The sequence below is a fragment of the Bubalus kerabau genome, chromosome 23, assembly GCF_029407905.1.
Source record: "Bubalus kerabau isolate K-KA32 ecotype Philippines breed swamp buffalo chromosome 23, PCC_UOA_SB_1v2, whole genome shotgun sequence".
Taxonomy (NCBI): Eukaryota; Metazoa; Chordata; class Mammalia; order Artiodactyla; family Bovidae; genus Bubalus; species Bubalus kerabau.
In genome coordinates this window covers 35,572,852-35,590,138 of record NC_073646.1, presented here as the reverse complement: position 1 = coordinate 35,590,138, position 17,287 = coordinate 35,572,852, and the positions used below count along the sequence as shown (strand labels likewise).

At 48.3% G+C, this 17,287-nt stretch overlaps 2 protein-coding genes and 1 long non-coding RNA gene across 7 annotated transcripts in view; 2 read left to right on the top strand and 1 right to left on the bottom strand.

Moving 5' to 3' along the window:
• The window catches only part of PRKRIP1 (PRKR interacting protein 1), a 36,921-nt gene extending 23,347 nt beyond the window's left edge, over window positions 1–13,574 (top strand). Inside the window, exon 6 of one of the 2 annotated variants that reach the window (XM_055562398.1) lies at window positions 13,448–13,574. In XM_055562398.1, the coding sequence (XP_055418373.1) occupies window positions 13,448–13,479 (32 nt within the window). In that variant the 3' untranslated portion in view covers window positions 13,480–13,574. Of the gene's footprint in view, window positions 1–2,524; window positions 4,401–13,447 lie in introns of those variants that run through there. The other variant, XM_055562397.1, reaches the window with a different exon arrangement.
• The window catches only part of ORAI2 (ORAI calcium release-activated calcium modulator 2), a 50,271-nt gene that overhangs the window by 14,143 nt on the left and 18,841 nt on the right, over window positions 1–17,287 (top strand). The gene's annotated exons all lie outside the window — the stretch shown is intronic.
• LOC129637996 (uncharacterized) overlaps window positions 1–17,287 on the bottom strand; it is a 30,767-nt gene that overhangs the window by 1,741 nt on the left and 11,739 nt on the right. For 3 of the 4 annotated variants that reach the window (XR_008707657.1, XR_008707658.1, XR_008707656.1), the window contains 2 exons: window positions 6,821–6,953; window positions 5,780–6,023 (listed from right to left, as the gene is read on the bottom strand). This is a non-coding gene — a long non-coding RNA (uncharacterized LOC129637996). Of the gene's footprint in view, window positions 1–5,779; window positions 6,024–6,820; window positions 6,954–17,287 lie in introns of those variants that run through there. The other variant, XR_008707659.1, reaches the window with a different exon arrangement.

The window sequence follows — 17,287 nt, the reverse complement described above, 5'->3', positions numbered from 1 at the left end:
AGGGTACAGACGTGCACAGACTTCACGCAGCGCCTGGCATGTGATAGGTGTTCTGCAAATCTTAGCTGCCGGGGCCCAGCCCCAGCAGGATCCAGGGATACCCTCAGGATGATAGCGTTGGCGATGAGAGAGAAAAAAGAGAGAGAAAGAATGACACGGGGAGACCAAGCTTCGGTGAGCGAGGCCCATAACTTTATTTTCAAAAGGAACTTTTTATACCTTGACTTGTACATAGAGGGAAATGAAAGATGCAAAGTCATACAGAGTCCGCCTAAACATTACATCTGTTTTGTCTTTATTGAAACCAGGATTTTTTCTGCATACCTTTCCCATAAACAATGTTGTGTACATTATCTTCTGGCCTTGGAGGCCTGTGGACATTTTATGACCCTTTTTTGATAAAGGCTACTCAACCAGAAAACTTATTTTCCCTTGAAGTGTTTTTTCTTTATATTTCTCATCTATGTCAGCCTCAGAAAGTGCTAAACAGAGTTACATTCTCACAGAGCAAAGGTGCAATGAGTTACAACACAGAAAGAACCAATTAGCTCAAAGGTCTGATGTGGTTAATTCCAAGGCTACTACTTGTTTTTCTTACATTCCAACTATGTTAACTAATGCAGTCCCAGGTGCACAATGGATAAGGGATATGGGAACTTGGCAGCAAGCATTGGCTCAACAGTGAAATCCTACACCAGCACTACTCTAATAGTTTTTAACTCTTCGAAAGGCTCTATATTTTTAGAATGTTTTAGGCTTCCCGTGTCTTTCAAGGTTGGGGAGTTGTGAACAATCACATGCGTAGCTGCAAGAGTCTGGATGAACCTGTCAGGCAAGCTAGAAACCATCAGAAGGGTTTGAACTGAAACACTCCTATCATGCCCAGGAGACTTACTAACTAAAGCCCTAAGTTGACTTTTTCCAGAGAAAGGTGATCCGGGATAGCCCCCTATTAATGTCAGAAGAGTTGGTGAAGAGCATAATACAGTAAACGGTAGACAGACAGATTCTGGTTTCGGGGTAGATGCTCGAGCAGGTCCAGGGAATCCCTCGAGTCCTGATCTGCCTTTGCCTGTCAGGTCCTCTCTGCATGAGCTTTGTCACGGGTGGGATTTCCTGTGGTGGCTCCCGGCACTTAGCCACTAAAACATGCTCATCATTTTGTACTTTCTCATTCTCGTTGGCATGAGGTTCAGTTCAGTCACTCAGTCGTGTCCGACTCTGCGACCCCATGAATCGCAGCATGCCAGGCCTCCTTGTCCATCACCAGCTCCCGGAGTTCACCCAAACTCACGTCCATCGAGTCAGTGATGCCATCCAGCCATCTCATCCTCTGTCGTCCCCTTCTCCTCTTGCCCCCAATCCTTCCCAACATCAGTCTTTTCCAGTGAGTCAACTCTTCTCATGAGGTGGCCAAAGTACTGGAGTTTCAGCTTTAGCGTCATTCCTTCCAAAGAAATCCCAGGGCTGATCTCCTTCAGAATGGACTGGTTGGATCTCCTTGCAGTCCAAGGGACTCTCAAGAGTCTTCTCCAACACCACAGTTCAAAAGCATGAGGTTAAGGAGGAAGCAAATCCTAAGGAATTAAATCATAGGGATGATTTCAACCCCTTGCCATGAATACGCTTTAGTGTCCCAGCCAATGGTGTGAAGGTGGATAATAGACCGTGCCGTGCCCTGGGCACCCCCAGGCCTTGAAGCTCTTTGGTCCTGTGATGAGATGACAGCAGTAGCCAAGCTCTGGGTGCCTGTGGGCGCTGGAGTGAGTTCCTGCACTTCTGCAGGAGGTGCCTACTGTGCCTGCGGGTGGCCGCCTGGCGTCCTCAGGGAGCCGGAGGGCAGCTGCGGGCTCCGCAGGCTCCGACTCCACCTCGTCCCGGCTCTCGCCCACTGCCCTGCTGCAATAAGAGGGGGAGCAGGAGGAGGCGGGCACAAGTTGTCTTAGTGCTCTGCTTTTGTTCTGCTCAGCGGCACTGTGGGAACTGGCAGACACCCGAGGGAAGACACTGGGACTCTGAGGCGCATGTGGAGTGTCGGCGGGAGGCTTTCTGGGTCTGTGGGAAGAGCTGGAAGCTGACATGTTTGTTGTGGCCGGGGCCCTCTGCTGCATGGTTTTTGAAAGGCCCTTTGCATACGGGGCGAGAGCAGGACGTGAGCAGGTGTAGTCATTCTCATTCAATGGCAAAGGGCAGCTGGGGGCGTTGCCTTGCCAAGACAATGGACTGGGGAGGGGACCACATATAAAGCAGTGAGGCCTGATTTCTGGGGCGTCAGGATCTCGTGTGGGCTGGATCCTCTTAGAGGGATGAGGTCCACCCTCCAGCAGTGGTAGGTCAGTTCTGGGACTGGCCATTTATTCCCAGGGTGGCCTTGGGGGCTGACAGGCATGATGACCTCTCCGGCTCCTCGTTGTCCAGTCCAGGGACGGCTGGCGCCTGGGTTTTCCCCAGCAGTCCTTTCTCAGGGAACCCAATTCTCTGAGTGGATGTGTGTATCGCTGATCCAAATGCCATGTGATTGCAGGATCCAGTGAGACCCAGGAGCAGCCATCCAGTGGCTCCGAGGAGGCATCTGGGACGGAGGACGAGGAGGAGGATGCGCCCAGCTTCGTCACGGGGCGATGACGGGGCTGGCCCCGCAGCTGTCTGAGCCTGGCCCATCCTGGGCCCAGGACTCCGAACGCCCTCCCAAAGCCTCATGGAGAGACGCGGTGGGAGCTGCTCCCAAGGACTCTCAGCCCCGCTGCGGGCAGGACTCAGCCGGCAGGGAGAGGACTGGCCTCCTGGACGCTCGAGGGCACTGCCAAGCGGGGTCCATTAATGTCCTCATTGAAAGGGGTGAACCCGGGGCCTGCTCTCACATAAGTGGACAGTGACGAGTTTGGGGCTGGTTTCTGTGAAATGAATGTTTGTTTAGTAAAGAACAGAAAAACTCCAGGTTTTGTTCAGATCTGTGACATACTGATTACAAAAGCTTCAGAGAGGCTGTGACATGACACAACAGGGAGCGGGCTGGTCCCAGACTCAGGAGACGGCCTCGGCTCTGGAAGGAACCCTCACTGCAGGGCGTGGGGCCTCCTTGACTTTAGCTGAGGGCGCAGACTGCGCCCCAGGACTTGTCTCCCCTCCCCGCATCCCAGCAGCTGTAGAGGGAGACCTGGGACTGAACCCGGGGCGGAGCCGGCAGAGAGGACCTGGTGTGTGAGGAGGACTTCAGAAAACCAGTTGGTCATGGAAAGTCAGCAGGTAGAGGAGCCAGGCTGGGCTGGACCAGAGCAGGTGACCCGGGGGACCCCGCTGGGCCACTATAGAAAGTTTGATAGAATCAAGGAAATAGTGGTTTTGAGCAAAGGGAAACGAGGAAACATCTCACGTTTCTTGGTTTCCCTGGCTCCATCCTGAGCCATGTGATGTCTGTGATAACGTCTGTCTTTCCACAGTTTAAGTCACAGGAAGTTTCTTTCACAGGAAGCTGAAATGGAAAGTCAGCCCTCATAAATTAGCACACAGCCTGACTGTCTGTTTTGAAAGTGGTGTTTGTCTTTCATTAGGGACTGACTGGTTAGTTCTGTGTCTCCTATCTTTGAACTGTTGCTTTCCTTTGTCCCCTCAAAGTGTGTGTGTGTGTCAGAGCTCGTGCTTCGAGCCTGGAGCCCTGGGATTGAGTCCTGGCCCTGCCTCTGATGGGACAGAGAACTCAGGGCAAGTCCCTGCCCGGTGCCCCCAGCCAGGAGCGTGGAGCTTCCGCAGCAGATATGTGCCGGGCAGGTGGGCAGATGACTAGACTGGGTGTTTATTTTTACCTTTACTGGATGTTAGAAGACGCTGCTCAGGGAGATGTCCTCCAGCAGTTCCTGGTGACGTGCAGTGGGCTTTTAGTGCCTTAGGTTGAATGACTCGCAGGCTTTCTGTTACCAGCGGGAATCTTGGATCCACTCTCCCAATCCACTCAGCAGAACCAGGCGACTGACACTGTACTTTGTGTTACCACAGCCCAGTTCACTGCAGGGCATCAAGCAAGAACAGGCCAGCTGGTGCTCAAAAGCCCAAAAGACTGCGAGGGAGAGGGGTACAGGGTGCACGATCAGCTCATATAGCGTTCTGATTGGTTGATGGTGAGCAACTGGGTGATGTCTGGGGACTCTTGGCTTTCTGGTTCCAGCCCGTCTGGGGTCTGCGTTGCTGGTGGTCAGCAGGCAGGTAGCTGCTTTCACCTGGTGGGAAACCTTAATACCTGCAAAACAACTCAAGGGTGTGGTTCAGGACACTACTTACAGCCCTTGAGGAGGAACTGGAGGGCCTGGACTTTGTGGCTGAATTATTTTGTCTTTCTTGACTGCTTTCCTTTGTTTCTTCATTTTCTCATTTGTAATTAAATTTGTGCAAGAATGTGGGAGAAAGGCATTGACTTTCTTTTCATTTTCAAATTCTTTTCATTTTTAAAAGAATTCTCAGGTTGCTTGGTGCCAGTACTTCGTGTTATGAAAACATTACCTCTCTGAGGGCTTTGTCACAGCACCCGGACAAACGCTTGAAAATCAGACACAGTACAATGAGGATAGAGATCCAAACGCACCTGCCGTCAGAGTCTGGATGGCAACCAGGAAAATCAGTTTGGGAGTGAGTTATTTTTATATAAATTCTGTAACCAAGGAGTCTTTTGAATTAACCCTATTTATTTGGGTTTCAGCTTCTCCAGGGCTATTTTTTTAAATATATATGTATATATATAACAGGAGCTGTGGGCCACTGCACGTCTCTTTTGTGATTAACATGTAAAGCAGTTTTATCATCTGGTACTTTTCTGCCCGAAGAATCTAGCGCCTTCTGCTGGGAAGCTACAGCCTGAGCTGTCTTGCTAATAATTACTGCAGTAAGTCCCCTACATACAAACCTGCACGTTTCGAACTTTGAAAGATGTAAATGTGTTCCATCCACCTTGGGCGTGAGTGAAGCTGCACCTGCCCTCCATCTCCCGTTGCTGACGGTCCTTCAGCTCCGTCTCCCTCCTCCTGTCGGTGACTCTTAGCTGCTCACTCAATGCCAGCTGTTGTATGACTGTACTTTTCAAAGTACTGTACTAGAAGATTAAAAATGTTTTTTTCTGTTTCTCTATTACTTGTATGAAGCGTATGAACCTAGTGCAGTGCTGTAGAGCGGCTGTGTCAGTTGGGCACCTAGACTAACTTTGTTGGACTTACGAACTCATTTATATGTAGGGGACTCCCTGTATTCCTAAACAGAGACACTTATTGGCAGCTGAGAGTGTCCTTGAATCTGGTACAGTTCAGAAAGGTCAGGTTCTCAGTAATGCAGGAACATGTCTGAACCCATGTCCAAAATAGGCACCCAGATCCATACTGAATGTCTGAACTACGGTTACGTCATTTTGATTTTGTAAATACATTCTTTAAAGTAGATGTATGCAGTGTATGTTTGATGAACTAGAACAGCCTGTCTAAGGCAAAATACTTCTCTGTACCTGGGTGTGTGAAAGTTGCCATTATTTTCCTCCTTTTGTTTGCAAATCTTTCAGGAGAAAGCACTAATGATTCAAAATACTTGTCCCTCAATGCTAGGCCTCCTTTTATATATATTTATATTTAAATATATAAAAATATTAAATATATTACGAGAAAAACTAATCAAACATAGTGAACCAGCTCACAGGTGTGCTAATTTTATAGGCTATACATTATCATTTATACCAAATTGTCACACAAACATCGTACATATGCTTTTAGAGTAGAGTTAAAAGCAAGTGGTGATAAATGTCATGAGTACTCAACTTGACAAGAGAATTTTCTGTCTTGAACATTGGAGTCAGAAGTATGACTGGAAGTAAAACTTTCTGTTTTGAGAGGGAGACAGTTGGTGAACAGTTCAGTTGAATTACGGTGGATCATACAGACCCGGCTCAGATTCCTGGCTCAGCTGTCTGCACTGGGTTCTCTTTCTCATCCTGGGGTCAGCGCTTTTGGAGGTCAGCAGTCCTTTCTATAGACCGGTCCAGTGCAGAAGCCCTTAAGTGGGAAGTAGTTCATTCAAGAGTCAGTTTCTTTCTGTTTCCACTGTGCACGAGCTACTAGATACCTGACAGATCTTTCATTTAGGTTGGAGAGAGTCTGAATAAATGATGTCTTTTCCAGTATGTATAATCTCCTGGTTGTGGATCACAGGGCATCTGATCTTCATCCAAAGACAGATTACTGTGATCAGCTTCAGAAACAAGCTTGGAATATTCCTTTAAAACTTAGGCTTTATAATATAACATAACAACAAGGTCATCTAATACAGCAACCTCAGCATATACAAAACCTCAGTCTCCACAAAGGTATGTCATCAAAACATAATCTCTCTAAATTACCCTTTGTGGCTCAGGCGGTAAAGAATCTGCTTGCAACGTAGAACACCTGGGTTCAGTCCCTGGGTCAGGAAGATCGTCTGGAGAGGGAAATGGCAACCCACTCCAGTATTCTCGCCTGGAGAATTCCATGGACACTTTGGTCCATGGGATTGCAAAGAGTCGAAAACGAGTGAGCGACTGACACTGCCAAATTAAGTCGTTTGGATAAACTTGGCCTGATTATTTACCTAAGTGTAATTGATCGTATAGTCTCTCTTAAATCTACTGTGCCAGAATTTTTCCTAAGGAATATCAAATTTAATTTTTTTTAAAGATTTCCTTATGTCTAGAAGATACAGACTAAAAACGGTTATAACTATATTCATCAGTTAACTCAGGCCCATGTAACTAATCCTTGATCTTATTAACAGTTTGATGAAACCATCAGGGTTTCCATTAGAATTAATTTCTCACCCAGTTCAGCGGTATGATCTGGAAGTTATCAGAATCGTGTGCTTGCCAGAAAATCCTTTCTGTGAGCCTTCTTAAAGATGAAGCATTTTTTGCAAAAGCATCAGTGAAGTATCACCTGTGAATGACGAGGGACCTGAAAAGGCGCAGTTAGGGATATGATTACAGTGCAGCTGACAAGCCTAATCAAGTTGCTGCAACATACAGTATTTTAACTACTTACTGACCAGAGACGTCTTAATACGTCTTTTGTTATCTGAACACTATTGATCAAAGACATTTCCATATTCGCTTACATAACAAATTGCTGGCCAGAGGCATTCGTTTCTGCAAAAATTCCCCAGTCAGTAATGTGTTAACAAGAATTAAGATTGATAACAATACCATCCAATTAAGATTGATAACAATGGTATAGTTTCTAGAACACTTAATGACATTTACCCATACAATATTACTTAGGGCTTATCACTCATTTGATAATGCTTCTCATGTAGTTTTAACACATTAACTTATAGCAGTTGAAATAAATTTCACTTGATTTTAAAAGGCTTTTCCATTTCCTTTCAGTTCAGGTTCTACCTATTAAGCTAAAACCATCGTCTCAGACAGTGTGAGCTGTGTTTGCGTTTAAAGGAAATGGGAGTTACAATTTCGGCTTTGTATCCAGGAAAACTTTTGCTCTCGGGGTCAGAATTTTGAAAAATTTTATCAAGCCAGATTTCTCTAACTGCATATGCAAAAAGGAAACAATTAGAATGTCAAGAGTTTTAGCCATTTTTCTCCAGAGGTCTAAATAACATTGTGGCCACGTGGTGTTACACCGAAGTCATCTTTCTTTTCGTCGAGATCTAGCTGAAAATTTCCCAGTTTTGTAAGACACCCTAGGGGACTAACAAGAGGCAATAGAGTTCTCCTTTCTTATCTTTTCAAAGAGCTGGTATTATCAGAAACAGATCAGAACCAGGCAATCCAGCGCTCAGAGGCCCCTCAGATCACATTTCCCAGCACGAGGATGGAAGATTTCCTATCTGTTGTTACAGAGAAGGGTAAGGACAGCCAGCCGTGGTTTAATGAGGAGTTTCCCAAGTGGCCCACGCAGTGCGGGGTGGCTGAGGGATTCCTCAACCCAGAAGAGAAGGCTCCACTTAGAGCAGCATTGTGCTCAAAACCAGATGACCTGTGCTTCCCCCCTGCGCCCCTCCCCCCACACCAAGGGGGACAGATTCCAGCCCCAGGAGCCCAGTAGGGGAGATGCCCTGGTGTGATCGCACGCAGAGTCCCACTGCTCACTGGTGACGTCTCCCAGACCAGAACTGGAGCCTTGTGTCCTTCACCACAGAACCGAAACTGCCGTGGGCCAGGGACGCCAAGTCGGCAGTCAGCACTCAGAGCCGTCCTAGCGACACAGCTGCTCAGACCGCTGCTGGACTGGATCCGAGAGCCACAGCCGGCCAGGAGCTGACATGCCCCTCGGTGCGACAACACAAAGTAACTGCACCAGCAACCCCACTCCCGGGCGTATACCCAGACTCAACTGTCGTTTAAAAGGGTACACACACCCCTATGCTCGTAGCACTACTCACAATAGCCAAGACATGGAAACCAACTGAATGACCATCGACAGATCGCTGGATAAAGATGTACATATGTACAGTGGAAAATACTCGGCCATACAAAATGAAATCATGCCATCGGCAGCAACGTGGATCCAACTAGAGATGATCATACTAAGTGAAGTCAGAGATGGGGACTTCCCTAACAGTCCAGTGGTTAACTCTGCTCCCAGTTCAGTGAGTGCCGGAAAAAGAATATGATATCATGTATGTGTAAGACGACACAAATGCACCTGTGGAACAGAATCACGGACACAGGACAGACTGGTGGTTATGGGGGAGGGGGTGTTGAGGTTAGCAGGTGGAAGTCTTTATATTTAGCATAGATAAGGTCCTACTGTAGGGCACAGAGCTATATTCAATATCCTGTGATGAACCATAATGGAAAATGTTTAAAATGTGTACACACACACACACCTGAATCACTTCGCTCTACAGCAGTAAACCTACACACAAGAGGCCATCCCCAAGAAGCCCAGCCCCCGAGTTCTGCACAGTTTCATTTCTTCAGAAATGAAAAATGTTTAGAAAAAGGGAACAATTAGGTGTCATCAGTGAGGAGGAGAGAGACCCACCCCCCCAAAAAAAAAGATTAATGCCCTTTGTGACAGTTCCCAAACCAGGATCATTTTGCCCAACATGCAGCAGCCAAAATGCTGAGATGCCAGGGTTTCCAGCAGAGAGGGTTTATTCACAAGGCAGTCAAGCAACAAGACACAACACGTCTCTGAGGTTCACCTCCTGGAAGGGGAAGGGCTCCTGGTGTTCACGGTGTAAAGAAGCGAGGCGGCCTGAGGCGTGGGGGTAGTGGGGATGGGGAACTGGAGAAAGCTATGACAACCGTCATTCTGCGCAGGCGCAACTAAGCTACGGGCCTCTGCACGTTCAAAAGTGGATCTGCTTACAGCACCAGCTGAGGGTTACCCTTCGAGGTCAGAAGGTCACCAGGTGGACACACGGGCCGGCCCATTTGGAGAGTCATTGGTCCTATCCAGCCTTAGCCAGCTCAGCTCAAACTAGACACAGCGGACTCCAAGCCCCCGGGAAACAACTGACAAACACCGTTTAGGCTCTGTGCTTCTCGTTGACACACACGTCTCAGAACAAATGACCCTGATTAATGCAGGCAGAGGAAATGGATTTGGCTGATAATTGCCCTCAGTTTCATTCCCCCGTATCTTCTGATCATTCCTCAGTCTTGAGAGTAGAGGGGCGATGACAGATTTACAGAGCTGTGTTAGCCCTCTGCCTCTTATCAGTGTTGGCACATGCTCACTCAGTCGTGTCCGACTCTGTGAACCCATGGACGGTAGCCCGCCAGGCTCCTCTGTCCATGGGATTCTCCAGGCAAAAATACTGGAGTGCATTGCCATTTCCTCCTCCAAGGGATCTCCCAACCCAGGGACTGAACCCACATCTCCTGCATTGGCAGGCGGACTCTTTACCACCGAGCCACCTGGGAAGCCGCCCTCGTAACAGCACAACCTTGTACATCAACTGTACTCCAATTAAAAGTTTTTTAAAAACCACAGGGCTAACAAGGGCTTGACGAATGCAGCTGTTGAGTGCTCATTTAAACATCCTCTTGTTCCCAGTTTCCAGTGAGCACTTTGATCCCAATAAACAGATAACCACCTCTGTACCAACTGTCACGGGCCCAAGACTGATAATCAAAACGGCAGACAAAGACCAGCTCTGAGGGGGACACCGCACACTGTTAAAATTTAGGCCCCGGATCTCATCTAGGACACAGTCAAGCCAAGGAATCAGTGTCTTACCTCCTTACATACTGGAGAGTCCCAATCATTAGCAGTTTGGCTGAAACACTTAGATACTAAATATGGAACGAACACAAGCTGGAAAAATCCGTATGTTTTCTATTCTCACCTAACAGAACCTTGACCGTAGAAAAGGATTATTATTATTTTTTTTAATCTGAGGTCACAAGGACTAAATTTCAGCTTAAACAAGGAAAAACAGGACAGGAAATTCTGTTGATTAGACTAATCAGATATGTCACATCGGAAGTCACAGTGAAGTTAGGGACAGCTGAAAAATTAATGACAGGCAGGACAAGAGGTAGGTATCATTACATACAGAAAAAGATTTCGGATGAAATTTCCAACAGCTTGGACAAAGGTCTGTATAGTCAAAGCCATGGTTTTTCCAGTAGTCATGTATGGATGTGCGAGTTGGACCATAAAGAAAGCTGAGCACCAAAGAATTGATGCTTTTGAAGTGTGTTAGAGAAAACTCTTGAGAGTCCCTTGGACTGCAAAGAGATCAAACCAGTCAATCCTAAAGGAAATCAGTCCTGAATATTCATTGGAAGGACTGATGCTGAAGCTCCAATACTTTGGCCACCTGATGTGAGGAGCTGACTCATTAGAAAAGACCCTAATGCTGGGAAAGACTGAAGGCAGGAGGAGAAAGGGACGACAGGATGAGATGGTTGCATGGCATCACTGAGTCAAAGGACATGAGTTTCAGCAAGCTCTGGGAAATGGTGAAGGACAGAGAAGCCTGGCGTGCTGCAGCTCATTACATCGCAGAGAGTCGGACGTGACTGACCAACCGAACACCACCACCACCAGGACTTCCCCGGTGGCCCGATGGTTAGGAATCTGCCTGCCAATGTAGGGGACACGGGTTCCATCAATGTTCCAGGAGGATTTCACGTGCCAGGGGCAACTCAGCCCTCGAGCGGTAACTACTGAGCCCACACTCCATGACCACTGAAGTCAGAGCCTGTGCTCTGCAACAGAAGAAGCCCTCACACCACAACTAGACAAAACCTGAGCACAGCACCGAAGATCAAGCACAGCCACACATGTTAAAGGAGCAAGCGTTAAAGACACCCAACAGCTAGAGAGAGCACAGCACCTGCCTTTGCCCAACTTTGAGAAGTCCTGATCATTGAATTGTCTTTCCAAGCCTTAATTTCTTTTCATTCTGAAAAGCTGCTTAAGATCTGTTCGGGGTTCACCTGCCCAGTGGGAGGAATCAGTGTAGGAGACCTGGAACCAGCCAAAGCGTGGATGATCTCTGTCGACAGTTCTCCATAGTATGGTTTCCACTTCCCATCATGCTCCACAAAGGGACTTTGCTGGTGATCCAGTGGCTTAAGACTCTGAGCTCCCAATGCGGGAGGCCCAGGTCCAATCACTGGTCGGGGACTAGATCCACATGGGGCAACTAAGACCTGCTGCTGCTGCTGCTGCTGCTGCTAAGTCGTCTCAGTCGTGTCCGACTCTGTGCGACCCCATAGACAGCAGCCCAGCAGGCTCCCCTGTCCCTGGGATTCTCCAGGCAAGAACACTGGAGTGGGCTGCCATTGCCTTCTCCAGTGCATGAAAGTGAAAGTGAAAGCAAAGTCGCTTAGTCGTGTCTGACTCTTCCCAACCCCATGGACTGCAGCCTACCAGGCTCCTCCGCCCATGGGATTTTCCAGGCAACAGTACTGGAGTGGGATGCCATTGCCTTCTCCACTAAGACCTAGCACAGCCAAATAAATAATATATTTTTTTTAAGTTGTGGGTCCAAATGCTTCAGAACACAGCCATTCTCAGGAATCCCCACAACTGTCTCCTGACAGTGGGAACTGCAAGCCCGGCTAGACTTCCCTTCTGTCAGGGGACAAGACTCTGTCCTTGTGAGAGTTCAAAACCCAAGTGGTCGACAGACAGCAGAGAACTATGCCTTTTCCTCGGACACCTTACAGCTTCATTCAACCATAAAGTTCAAAGTCAAAACTGTATTCTGGTCTCAGGGGTCCTTTGTTTTACATGCAATCAAATGGTACCATCCTCATACTAGAGCGGGGCTCCCTCTTTTAGTTCAAGGGCCTTCAAATCTTTAGCCAGGATTTCTACAGATATCGTGCAGGAATTTTTAAGTCCCTGAGAACTTCCTGTCCAGCAGAACAGTTGTTTAACTCTTGTATCTAGATCTTTCCATTAAAAGCAAACAATTCTTGGGATTCAAATCTCAAGGGTATGCGCGCCCGCGCACGCGCGCGCACACACACACACACACACACACACACACACACACACAGCATTCTTCAAATCCAGTAAGTAAACCAACAAAAACCTCGTGTGAGCAGAGCAGTGACGAGAATGTATGGGTAAGGGACTCATGGACAAGTATCTTCCACAATGTGATTAACTGCCTGTAAGTCATGCACAAACCAATATTCATCTGTGCTCAGTTTCTAGACAGTAAAATTGGACTTCCCTGGTAGCTCAGATGGTAAACAGCCCGCTTGCAATGTAGGAGGCCCAGGTTCGATCCCTGAGTGGGGAAGATCCCCTGGAGAAGGAAATGGCAATGCACACTAGTATTCTTGCCTGGAAAATCCCACGGACAGAGGAGCCTGGAGGATCACAGTCCGCGGAGTTGGAGAGTCAGACATGACTTAGTGCTAATCAAAAACAACAACTGGAGTGTGAGGTGGCTCGGGGACACGTTCAGCTGCATTCCATCCAGGAGGGCTGTTAGCAGGGACTGAGTTCCGTGCTGTGCCGCTCCTTTAGCGGGCACATTTATTCTGATACAGTAACAATTGACTGCACATAAGGTATTTCATCCCGGTGTTTCTTCCATTTACAGAACAAATCTAGTTGCAAATTTGTAACATAACTTAAGGATCCGTTTTTAGGCCCAGAGTCCAAAGGATATCTTGGCACATACAAACCAGACCAGAAATAAGACCAAAGACCAGAGCCCTGGGCGTCCAACCCAGGTATGGAGTACCTGAGCAGCTGGGACCTTTTATACTTTTTTACCAAAATTCTGCTGACCCTATGGTCTTTGTCCCCCATGTCCCCTGCCTGCGTTTTGTGGAAAAACTTGAGTCAAAGACTAAGTTTAATCAGAGAAGTAAGAAGATGTAGAGACAAAAAAAGAGTCAAAGGAGACCAGATAACCATAGTTTAGTCATACGTTAAGGACCCCTAGTTCCTTCTCAAGGGCTATAGAGCATGTTCTGAGCCATATCCTGTGACCTGTCTTATAGATGCTGAAACCTCATCACGTGGAAGAAGTTAACTACGTGATGACCAGGCTGTAGCCCTGACATGCCTGTGTGCTCAGCCCCTCAGTCGTGGCCGACTCTTGGCGACCTCCTGGACTGTAGCCCACCAGGCTCCTCTGTCCATGGAATTTTCCAGGCAAGGATACTGGAGTGGGTTGCCTTTTCCTTCTCCAGGGGGACCCTTCCTGACCCGGGAATCAAACTTTCATCTCCTGCATGTCCTGCATTGGCAGGCGGGCTCTTTACCACTGCATCACCTGGGAAGTCCCACGGCCGTGACAAAAGCTACCGCAGTTTCAGGAACTGGCCTCAGGGAAATGGGAACAAGCCGACCTGGAACTGAAGACCAACTGTACCTAACACAATCAAGACAACGCTGGGCAGACCGCTGCGTGGCCAACTTCAGGAGGACTGTCAGAGCTGACTGTGCTCTTTCTGCATGGAGCCCCCTCCCTCAATCTATAAAAGCTCTTGGCCCCAGATTGTCAGAGCAGGGGTGGAGGGGGAGTTGGCTTTTCCACAGGTATCTGCCCTGCGCCCTCTCTACACTGGCATCCAAAATAAAACAAACTTTCCTTTCTAGCAACCTGGCCTCTTTTTATTGGCTTTTGAGCAGCTGGGCCCTGGTTTCCATTACACTGCCAGGTGGGCCTCTGTCTCTTGCCTCCCCAACCCCCACTGCCAGTCTGGCCAGGAATACCAAACAAGCTAGGTACTGGTGTGTTCAGTCGCTCAGTCATGTCTGAGTCTGCCACCCCATAGAAGACAGCACGCCAGGCCTCCTTGTCTATCACCAACCCCCAGAGCTTACTCAAACTCATGTCCATTGATTGGTGATGCCATCCAACCATCTCATCCTCTGTCGTCCCCTTCTCCTCCTGCCTTCAATCTTTCCCAGCATCAGGGTCTTTTCCAAAGAGTCAGTTCCTCGCATCAGGTGGCCAAAGTACTGGAGCTTCAGATTCAACATCAGTCCTTCCAATGAATATTCAGGACTGATTTCCTTTAGAATGGACTGGTTGGATCTCCTTGCAGTCCAAGGGACTCTCAAGAGTCTTCTCCAACACCATAGTTCAAAAGCATCAATTCTTTGGCACTCAGCTTTCTTTATAGTCCAACTCTCACATCCATACATGACCACTGGAAAAACCATAGCTTTGACTAGACGGACCTTTGTTGGCAAAGTAACGTCTCTGCTTTTTGATATGCTATCTAGGTTGACTATAGGTTTCCTTCCAAGAAGCAAGCATCTTTTAATTTCATGGCTGCAGTCACCATCTGCAGTGATTTTGGAGCCCAAGAAAACAAAGTCTGTCACTGTTTCCATTGTTTACCCATCTATTTGCCATGAACTGATGGGACCGGGTGCCATAATCTTAATTTTCCAAATGTTAAGTTTTAAGCCAGCTTTTTCACTCTCCTCTTTCACTTTCATCAAGAGGCTCTTTAGTTCTTCTTCACTTTCTGCCATAAGGGTGGTGTCATCTGCATACCTGAGGTTATTGATATTTCTGCTGGCAATCTTGATTCCAGCTTGTGCTTCATCCAGCCCAGCATTTCTCATGATGTACTCTGCATATTAGTTAAATAAGCAGGGTGACAATATACAGCCTTGATGTACTCCTTTCCCAATTTGGAACCAGTCTGTTGTTCCATGTCCAGTTCTAACTGTTGCTTCCTGACCTGCATACAGATTTCTCAGGAGCTGATCTGGTATTCCCATCTCTTTTAAGAATTTTTCCATAGTTTGTTGTGATCCACACAGTCAAAGGCTTTGGCATAGTCAATAAAGCAGAAGTAAATGTTTTTCTGGAACTCTCTTGCTTTTTCCATGATCCAACGGATGTTGGCAATTTGATCTCTGGTTCCTGTGCCTTTTCTAAAACTAGCTTGAACATCTGGAAGTTCACGGTTCATGCATGTACTGTTAAAGCCTGGCTTGGAGAATTTTGAGCATTACTTTACTAGCATGTGAGATGAGTGCAATTGTGCGGTCGTTTGAGCATTCTTTGGCATTGCCTTTCTTTGGGATTGGAATGAAAACTGACGTTTTCCAGTCCTGTGGCCACTGCTGCGTTTTCCAAATTTGCTGGCATATTGAGTGCAGCACTTTCACAGCATCGCCCAAAGAGGTCTTCCAAAGGACGAGGCAGCTGCTCTGACAGCACCAGCTATCACGCCCGGGCAGAAGGCGCGTCTGGGCTCACCCCCAGCCGGCTCAGACCATCGCCGAACCCCCTTCATCTTGCCCGACGCCCAGCAGGCCAAGACGCCGAGACGCTGAGGCTCACAGCTGACAGGGTTTGTTCACGAGGCGGCCAAATGAGGAGAGAGAACACACCTCGGGTCTGCCTCCCAGAAGGCAAGAGGCTTGGGGTGCATTGTGGGAGAGCACATGGAGAAACAGGCTGGTCCCGGGCATGGAGGGCGTGGGGGGCGTGGGGACAGGTGATTGAGAAAAGGTGTGGTCATCATCGCCCTGCACAGGTGGAACTCAGCTACAGGCCTCTGCACCTTCAGAAATGGAGGCACGGGATTTCCTTGGTGGTCTAATGGTTCAGACCCCACACTCCCACTGACGAAGGCCCAGGTTCCATCCCTGATCGGGGAACTAAGATCCTGCAAGCACCATCCCCTCAATTCCCCCAGCGAGGCCAAAAAAAATGGAGACATTTAGCACCATCTGAGGGTGGATCTCTGACATCAAAAGGTCACCCACGTGGAGGGTCAGTGGTCCTGTGTGGTCTTAACCAGCTCAGCTCCAACTGGGCACAGGTGCCTCCAAGCTCCTGGAAGACTACTTAGCAAACACCTCACCGTGAAGGCTCCGCACCGCTAAGGGGACTGCCAGCCTAAACGACCTTGACGAGTGAAGGCACGTGAAGTGGGTTTGACAAATTATCCCCCAGCAAGGAAGTATAGCGCTGCCACCTGAACCCGGGCGTGACTGCAGTGTCCATCCTCCCAGCTCTGGCCACTGGCTGGGCCGCTGCAGGGAGAGGCGTGCAGAGCTCAAACCTGGCAGAGAGGGTGCCAGGCTGAAGGCCCTCCTGTAATGAGCCACCCCCACCCCGAGTGTGGTATGTGCATGTGTTTGCATAATAATATAGACTTGTGTCACAGCGTCTAATAGGCTTAAATACAGTTGCTCCTCGTGGTCCACACCTGCTTTTGTGAACTGGCCTAGTCACTCAATTTGATGTGTAACCCCAAATCGATACTTTTGCAGCCAGGTGCAGACATGCGCACAGTGGTGAAATTTTGAGTTGCCCGATGCACGGTTGCCAGCTGAAGTCAAATAAGGCAACACTCAGCCCTCTGCTTTCAGCTCATACTTGTCTATTTAATGGCGGGCCTTTTCTGCATCTTTGTGCTTTTTCTCCATGGTTTTTTCATTTTAAACGGCCCCCCGGGCGTCATGTTAAAGTGCAGAGACTAGCGTTTCTAAGCTCAGGGAGGCTGGGTGTGTCTTAGAGCAGCTTTGCTCAGGCATGAATCAGGTGCTGTAAGTTCAAAGATGGTACATCAGTATTATCTACCGCTGAAAGGGTCTTTAAACAAAAACACACATAAATCAAGGTTGTGGGACTTCCCTGGTGGTCCAGGGGTTAAGAATCCGCCTGCCAGTGCAGGGGACATGGCTTCAGCCCCTGGTCCAGGCAGATTCCACAGGCCGCGGGGCAGGTGAGCCTGAGCACCTCAACTACTGAGCCCGTGCCATAGAGCCTGTGCCCCGAAATAAGAGAAGTCACCCCAAGGAGAAGCCCACACGGTGCAGCCAGAGAGCAGCCCTTGCTCTCCACAACCAGAGACGCCCTCGGG